The sequence below is a fragment of the Lactuca serriola genome, chromosome 9 (genome assembly GCF_051521515.1).
Source record: "Lactuca serriola cultivar US96UC23 chromosome 9, Lser_US96UC23_V15, whole genome shotgun sequence".
NCBI classification, from domain to species: Eukaryota; Viridiplantae; Streptophyta; class Magnoliopsida; order Asterales; family Asteraceae; genus Lactuca; species Lactuca serriola.
In genome coordinates this window covers 112,489,166-112,498,716 of record NC_136416.1, presented here as the reverse complement: position 1 = coordinate 112,498,716, position 9,551 = coordinate 112,489,166, and the positions used below count along the sequence as shown (strand labels likewise).

General features: G+C 29.1%; 1 protein-coding gene across 1 annotated transcript; it reads left to right on the top strand.

The window, feature by feature from the left end:
* The first annotated feature begins 927 nt into the window (after positions 1 to 927).
* LOC145076861 (Cupredoxin superfamily protein) lies at positions 928 to 2,053 on the top strand. The gene is made up of 2 exons (XM_079022666.1): positions 928 to 1,183; positions 1,272 to 2,053. Exons 1-2 carry the CDS (start codon positions 1,018 to 1,020, stop codon positions 1,646 to 1,648), a joined length of 543 nt encoding a protein of 180 aa, XP_078878792.1. The 5' UTR covers positions 928 to 1,017; the 3' UTR covers positions 1,649 to 2,053.
* Positions 2,054 to 9,551: the final 7,498 nt, after the last annotated feature.

The following is a 9,551-nucleotide window of genomic DNA, read 5'->3' as shown; positions in this document are numbered from 1 at the left end:
CCACTGAATCCACTGCCACATTAGCTTTTCTTTTTGATTTTTCTTCATCTTACAGAACTCACAACACACAGAAATCTTATCTTTTTCAACCCACTCAATTAAAAAAAATACTAAACAACTAAGATACAAGTCTTAAAACATATGGTACAAGAGAAAGTAGAGAGAGAGGATGAAGTGGGTTCGTGATATCAATTAAACAACCCGCCGAAGAGGGAGTGGTACCGGCGGTAAATCTATTGCTAATTACAATTTTTCCTTGATTATTTTGTATATTTTTTTTAATTGAGTGAGTTGAAAAAGATAGGATTTCCGTGTGTTATGGGTTCGGAAAAATGAAGAAAAATCAAAAAGAAAAACTGATGTGGCAGTGGGTTCAGTGGGTTCGGTGGGTTCAATGGGAATGAATCCCTCCTCCCTAATGCATGAAAAATGAAAATTGAAGTGTTTTTGATCATTTTACTTTGCGAAAATATTTGTGCAGTCTAGATGTAGGTTGGAAATAGTTTTTAAGCAAAATGAGTATACAATTTAATCACTATCCAATTAAATCGGTTCTTTATCTACAACACACGTATCCAACTAATTGCTCCACAAAGTCGTATCATTGTATCATTTCACATTTTCTTTCTTTGTTTGATTGATCCGGTAGGTTAAAAGCCAATTAACATGACTTTTTTAACGAAAAAAAGGTAATGTGTACGAACAATTTAAAGACTATAAATAATTTTATTACAGACTTATGGCAATGATTTTTAAGCAATTGCTATCATCAACCTAAATATATATTGTCTACTTTTTTAACAGCCAGAACTATGTAAAATTTATAGTGTTATATTGACATATTTTAATAAAGTAATTACATATTTCATAAACCTTTAAATTATCATATAAAACCCAACTCCGTCTCCAATCTTCTACCTTTTAACACTTATAAAACCTCAACACTCCCACTTCCCATTATAATCAAACAACCCCTCTCTATCTCACCAACACACTCACACACTTAACACATACATAATGGGAATTCGTAGTACGGATGTTGTTATGTTGACACTATTTTTGAGTTGTGTTATGCCATGTTTAGCCAAAGTTTATACTGTTGGAGACTCTGCTGGTTGGTCACTCAGTGTCGATTATACCACTTGGACCACCGGCAAAACATTCAAACCTGGAGATAGTCTTGGTAATTCTCATCTCTCTTCCACCATGAATTTCATATTAGTATTATAAATATAATATAAATAATCTTTAATTTGTCTTCGTCATGCAAGTGTTTAATTATGGAAGTAGTCACTCCGTTGATGAAGTGAGCTCCGACGACTATGGCACATGCACGGTTGGAAACTCAATTGCATCCTACACTTCCAGCCCCGCCACCATCATCCTAAACACCACCGGTACGCATTACTTCATTTGCGGTGTTCCTGGTCACTGCAGTGGTGGCATGAAGGTCTCGGTGCCAGTCACCGGTGGTGGTGCCTCCCCAACACCATCGACAGGTGCTTCTCCCACCACCAAACCTACTCCTACCCCACCAACAGCAACCAGCACCGGCAGTGCTGTCCCGGCGTCATCGTCAGCCATTTCTCCGGTTGTTGCAGTTGTTTTCAGTTTGGTTTCGATGGTGTTCAAGTTCGTTCTCTCTTAAGTTCTCTAGTCAGGACAGAGGCAGTGCAATCTCTCTCTCTCTCTCTCTCTCTCTCTCTCTCTCTCTCTCTCTCTCTCTCTCTCTCTCTCTCTCTCTCTCTCTCTCTCTCTCTCTCTCTCTCTCTCTCTCTCTCTCTCTCTCTCTCTCTCTCTCTCTCTCTCTCTCTCTCTCTCTCTCTCTCTCTCTCTCTCTCTCTCTCTCTCTCTCTCTCTCTCTCTCTCTCTCTCTCTCTCTCTCTCTCTCTCTCTCTCTCTGATGAGTAAATAATTTTTATCAGTTTGATGTGTTTTTGTCGTATTTTAATGATAATCTTGTTCTTTGTTTGCTTCAATTTGATATAAGTTCACTAGATAAGATTTTCAAAGTCAACTAAATTTGACCCTTGAGAACCAAAAATGATTATCAGTACTCGTGTTACAATAATAGAATCGACATGTCAACTAAATTTGACCTCAAGTTTCAATATTACGAATATTTATAACGACAAATAACATGTAACAAGAAATTTTATACAAAAATAAAGATTAGGAGTTAGACTATATCAGCGTCAAATAGCAATATATCAAATTTAACTGTGGTTTTTGGACTGAATTGGTATGTATAAGTCTTTCTTACGCAAGGGTTTTGGGGGTTATTAGTAATTAATGAAAATAAAGCATAAGTAAAATAAAAAGCTTGATGACTGATGATGCAATTCTATACTACGAACATTAATTATGACCAAAAACGAAAAAGAGAGTTAGTTGGAAAGCTACGTCTACTTTTGTATCAATATTTGGTTGTCACATCCCCACCAAAACATTAGTTTACTACAAAAAATGATTCATCGCAGCTAACACCATGGAAAAGATGTACATACTTGAATGTGGTATTTGTAAGACTCGAATTTATATATAAGCAAATTCTTATTTCCGTATACGTAAAATTAAAAAAAGATATTAAAAAAAAACGATAAATTTGATTGGAAAGCTTCTTTATACACATATCCAAATAAGTTTACAACAAAATTTACTATCCGAGTTTTCCTTAATTACAAATGCACGTTACAGGAGAGTTCTTAAAGTACTTTTTACTTTTTTATTGTTTAACAATATCAATCATATAAGGAAATGTAAAAAAGAAAGTAATAAGTTAACTAATATTACGTTACGAAAAAAAATTTATAACCATAAATCTTGTTACTTGTTAGTTAACACAAATCATTGAACAAACTGTTTAAAAGAAAGTTTATCCAATAGCTTTTTAAAATTTCAAGAGTTTTTTCCTTAAAAAAACTTTTAAAAAAGTTCTTACACTATTGCAAATAAAAAAGGCGAAATAAAATGCCACTTCATATTATTTTATAAATTTTATACATAACATTATCTTAAAAGAAAAAGTTTGTTAATCTATATTTAAATGTTTATAATTATATATAGGGGGTGTTTAGCTTCTTTTTTAGAGGTAAAAGTTCTTTTTGGAAAAGTTACAAAAAAAATCAGATTTTTCTAACTTTTTCAAAAAGTCAGTTTTCTTTCTATCTAATATACAAAAATAACTTTTAAAATGTTTCTACCAAACATCTTTTATCTTTTCCAAAAAAAACTTTTTCCTTTTAAAAATACAAATGAAACACTCCCACAATAGAAAGTAAAGGTAAATAATGTTTTTACTTTGAAAATAAACATAAAAGAAGAAAACACGGTTAGGGTAATAGCCATTTTCATTAGGTTAGGTTACCTATTAAAAATGTGAAAGACGAGAGTTGGTCGCTTGTCTTCATCACCAAACCAAGGTAATACTTATTTTCCTATTTGCCATTATGTATCTACATTCTAAGGTGTTGATGGGATAATTTTTTTAGGTTTCTAGTAATTCAGGTTTTTCATGTTAAAAAAATATTTGCTATCTGACCTAAATTAAATTCGGGTAATTTGGGTTTAGGTAATTTGGGTATCGGGTCGGGTTCGGGTAATTCGGTATTACCCGAAATATATAATTTTTTTTAATTTCACCTGAAAATAAATTTAGTGAAATAAATATGTCGTGCTTTATTAGTCTTGTTTATATAAACAAACGAGGCATAAACAAAGTTAGTCAAGCTTTGAACATTAAGATTTTTTAGTCAATAATACCTGAGATATCAAATAATTTTTTAACAACTTAATCTAATCTAATAAGATGTTAAAAAACAAAATACTTAAAGATCTAGTTTAAAAGTTTAAAATGTTTAAGATAATTGTAGCCATAAGTTTTGTCATGTTCTAAAATTTTGTCAAGATAATGAGTTTGTTAGTTGCAATAAAAACTATAATCTAGAAAACAATTAAGTTTTAATGAACATGATGATATATAAACAATTATTTTTAATACTGCTAGTGTCATATTGTCATAATAAAAGAGATTCATGTTTTACAATAATGATAGTTAGTTTAACCGTGATCAAATACCTGCTACAGAGTACAAGCTCTACGAAAAAAAATTAATAATTCGGGTAATTCGGGTATACCCGAAACCCAACAAACGTACCCTTTACCCGGCCTGCAAAAAAAATCAGGTTACCGGATTAACCAAAAAAAATTACCCGATACCCGACCCGATTTACCCGATATCAGAAAAAACCGGACGGGTAATTCGGGTATCGGGTATTTTCGACAATGCTATTACAGTCCACAGTAAGATAGTAAAAATTTAATCAAGTGTTACGATGACACGAAGAATAATTGAAAGGAGTGTTATGATGTTACGAGAAGAATTAAATGGAAAAATTGTATGATATATATATATATATATATATATATATATATATATATATATATATATATATAGGGGATAGGGAATATACATTACAGCCCCACCTAAGCTTAGGTACTACACCTCTAAAATATGTCGTTTTAACTTGCTAAATATACCCGGTTTGGTTTCACTTGGTAAATTTATCATCTTCCATAACATTTCTTTCTTTCATTATCGTTTTACCATCTCTATTTTCTTTCCTCCATTATCGTTTATTACTTCACCCAAGTGAACATTACTAAACCCTAAACCCTAAACCTAAACCCTAAACCCTAACCCTAAACCGTAAACCTAAACCCTAAACCCTAATCCTTAAACCCTAAACCCTAACCCTAAACCCTAAACCCTAAACCTAAACATAAACCCTAAACCCTAAACCTTATTGCGTCGATCTTTAATTTACATCTTGAAGTATTAATCGTGAATCCATTAACCGTAATCTTTATATAGTAAAATAATGTATTTTCAAGAGGTTTAGTACCTAAGCTTAGGTAGGGCTGTAATGTATATTCCCTTTTCCCATATATATATATATATATATATATATATATATATATATATAGGGTTAGGTTATTTTGTTTTTTACTAACTATTGTGTGCCAGAATGTACAGATCTGGACCACCGGATGGAATAAAATCAAAGGTCATGATCTAAGGGTCTATGATATTACAATAGGATAACATGTACCATATAATCACACAAATTTCAGCATAAGGGCATTTTAGTCAATTAAGACAAATTTAAAAAAGGAAAATTCGAGATTTATGGGATAATAAATGATTTTGATTTAAAAAATCTGATTTTTTTTTCAAATTAATTCAATTTCAAACGTAATTTGTAAGCATATACGATTTTATTCTATCAGAATGTCATTTTGTTAGAATGATATTCTGTAATTCCGTCAGAATGGTATACAACTATGAACATAATATTATAAACACATATTATCAAGATCAATAATTTTTAATGAATACAAATGTTATATAAGACGAAGTTTAATAGTTTAGAATAAATAATTACATTCATTCTCAAGGTTGTAAAAATCGTTTGACGGTAGCTCGACGGTTAACTGGTGTTAAGGGATTAATCGGTCTTGGCGAGGATTAATCGAGGATTTATCGGGGATTATAAATTATTAATAAAATATTAAAATTAATATATCTTAAGAAAAAACAAGTACTTCAAAATTAGAAAATAAGAAAAATTATAATTTGGAAATTTGGAAATACGAAAATATGAACACTTTGGTATAATAGTTGAAATTTTGAAAATTTGAAAATTTTGGAGTAAAAAAAGAAAGTTGGTTTTTTGATTTTTTTTAAAAAAAATTTAAAAATTTTTGACCTTTTTTTGACTTTTTTCCGACTTTTTTGACTTTTTTCGGCTTTTTTGACTTTTGTTGACCGATTAATCCCGCCAAGGCCGATTAATCCCGCGAAACCTGATTAATCCTAAATTTCCGATTAATGCCCTAATCCTCGACGGTTGGAGAATGTCAAACGATTAATCCACGATTAATCGCCGATTAATCCCGATTTCTGCAACCATGTTCATTCTTAAAGAATACAACTATGAACATAAATTACATTCATTCTTGAAAGCTTTTGCAAAAAAAAAATATCGACATTCTTGAAAGAATCCTCATTCACTTTATTGTTTCGTTCCTAGATGTCTTGTGTATGTTTGACCTCTAAGCTACTTCAAAATATCTAGCATTCTATGAGATTGACATTTTGTGAGATTTGCATTCTGTCAGAATTGTATTGCATGAGAATGATTTTATAGGAGTTGAAAAAGGAGATAAACTCGAGGATGGTAAGTGATCCCTTGGCAAAACTTCAAACATCTGAAAAACATAAGAAACAAAAATCATGTTAAAACATCAGCCAATTGCAATACAACCCTTGCAAAATTATTCTTATGTGATTATACCGGAAATACAATTCTGGCAGAATCATTCATATGTGATTTCCAAGATGATAATACTCTCCACAGAATATTCTTAAAGAATGAAATAATTATTCTTACATAATGAAAAAATTAAAGATAAGAATAAACACCTAATAATTATTCTACAGCAATATTCTTATGTGATTTCCAACACTTTATTTCATAATCGAAAAATGATTCCTTCTCTTTCAATATTGAAAGAAAATGAGAGTGATTCTAAATTTAAAGTATGATAGAATAACATAATTCACTGTTTTTATTTTGTTTACCTTAGGAGATGAGATGCACAACAATAAACATTTCATCGCTAACCATGAATACAATTTGAAATTGTCATATTTCTCTTTGGCATTTCATCATACACTTTAAGGACGCTCCCTAAATCACCACATTTTCTATGAATCATGAATGAAAAAAAAATCCAATTCAAAACCATCAACATCAAATTCATATGAACAACAATATATTTCAACACCATTATAAAAATCTAAAACTAAAAGTTGAAATTGTAGAAATTGGCTAATTGGAAGAACGAAGAAAAAAACTTGTTTTCTATGGAATGGAATTGCAAGTCCGGTAAATTAAATTGTAGAAATCTCTTTGACCAACTATTGGAGATAGAAGCTAGCTTCGATTGGAGATGGAGTCATCGAGAATAACATCTTCATCTTGTCAACGGAATGGGGAAACAGATTTGCAGCTTCTGATCCATGGCTTCTTCTTCATTCGTCAATAAGAAAAGAAATTGGGAGGAGGCAGAAATAGAATACGTATCATATGAGAGACTAGGGTTAAATAATTGGTCAAAGAGATTTTTATGGTAATTTCCATGAATTAAGGGATTTTATTTTAATTGTTATGCTAAAGTTACATAATTACCCTTATAATAATTTTTATTTATTTAATTATTCCTAAATTTCTATTGATGCCTTCATGCACACAATAGTTGCTAGAAACATTTGAACCTAGCTCTCTCTCTCTCTCTCTCTCTATATATATATATATATATATATATATATATATAGAGAGAGAGAGAGAGAGTTAGGTTCAAATGTTTTCACTATCTATTGTTAGCCTGTATGATTGATTCTGGACCAATCATTTTAGTTATTTTAAGAAAGTAATTAATGCTTATTAAATGTTGAAGATGTAATTAATACCTATTATATCTTCAACATGTAATATGCATTAATTACTTTCTTAAAATAACTAAAATGATTGGTCCAGAATCAGTCATACATGCACACAATAGATAGTGAAAACAAAATAACCTAACTCTCTATATATATATATATATATATATATATATATATATATATATATATATATATATATGGATTTTATTTATACACACCAACCTACTCTACATACCAATCTAACATTTAACCTATTTAGAAATGATAGCCTATTTTGACCATAGATCCTGCTTTTTTTTTTGGTGTTGCTAAATTGACATCCTTTAGACACCTATGAACATATTTGTTAAAAGTCAATCAATCCTAAACTATTTATAATTTATTTATTGAAAAAACAATACAAATTCAACCAATAAAAAAATCTTAAAAATCAATTAGGGTGTCTAAATGAAAAATTAAAATGTCTTTTTAACAAACTTTTTTTTTGGGTTTTTATTTTTAAACTCTATTGGAACACTCTATCCTAAATGCGTCTAAAATCCAAATTCCAAAAATTTCCAATAATAGGACACGTGTAGTTATAAAGAGTTTCATTTTTCTTAAGTATTCATTTTTTCCTTTTTCCCCAAATTTTATAAGGTTTTATATAAAATTATTTTTTCTTTCCTTTAAAGTCTTTTTTTCCTTTAAATAGAATTTACGTATGTGATATATATTATTAATTAATACAAAAATTATAAAATTTAATATTTCAAATAACGAAAACAACATACTACGTAAACAAAATAAATTAATTTGGGACCAATAAATTTAATACATATTATTAGAATTTACACAACATTCTAGTTTTATAACACACCACTCAATTTATAAGGTATTTTAGTAAATTAATATAAATTTAAAAAAGAAAATTATAAATTTTAAGGAATAATTAATTCTCTAAACTTTAAAAATCTGATTTTTCAGATAATAAATATATTAATTCGGACATTCTAAAAGAATGTGTTTATGATTATCTTGAAAACACATTAAATTCTGACAGAATACTATAAACATATATTATCAAGATTAATAATTTTTAATTAATACAAATTTTATATGAAAAGAATTTTAATATCTTAAAATCAATAATTACATTCATTCTTAACAAATATAAGTATGAACATACATAAATGACATTAAAGAATATAAGTAATAATGGTTAACAATTACAGTTATTCTTTAAGAATAAAACTGAGAATGGTTAAAAATCAAATAAAAACATTGGCAGAAAGAAAATGTTAATTTATTTTAAAGGAATATTGTTGCCTTACTTTTCATTCTTCACAAGGATTCAAACCGACTTCCATTCTTTATTTTATGTTATTTCTTTCAAAATTTCTAGCTTCATAAGAATTTATAACCTTGTTTCAACAATATCTGTACACTCCAAGAACAATTTGAAACAAGCCTAAAATTCTGCATAATTTGTATCTTGGAAAACATGATATCTTCATTTTAATCAAACATAACCACCAAATAGAAAAACTCCTTATGTAGACACATAAAGATTGTTTGCCAATATTTCAGTTAATTGATCATTAAATAATAGCATTAAAGTATAAAAATAATAACATGATAGAGATAAGTTGGTGTACTCAGTAATTACGTCAAACAATGATAAATTCTCACAGATTACACCACTTCAACTCAAAATAAATTTTAGTTCAACTTGTTTAAAACAACTACGAAAATTACAAAACAGGATTACTTACAAAAAAAAAAGATTACTTACATATGTGTGGCTAAGTCAATAAAATGGTTAAATACGTTGTGTTTTTTGAGTTTTTCTTAGTATTGATAATTTGATATTAAGAAGTTACATTATTAGAAATACTTTTAAGTTGAGTCGAACCTGTGGGTGACTAATTTCGGAGTTTGATCATATTGCAACTACTCCGAGACCTTTATGTAGCATAGCAGAAAACATTGTTTAGTCACAAATACAAGTAACAATAATATATATATATATATATATATATATATATATATATATATATAT

Coding starts and splice junctions, on each gene's coding strand:
- LOC145076861 (XM_079022666.1), top strand. CDS start 1,018: ATGGGAATTCGTAGTACGGATGTTGTTATGTTGACACTATTTTTGAGT. Junction 1,184..1,271: donor CAAACCTGGAGATAGTCTTG/GTAATTCTCATC, acceptor TCGTCATGCAAG/TGTTTAATTATGGAAGTAGT.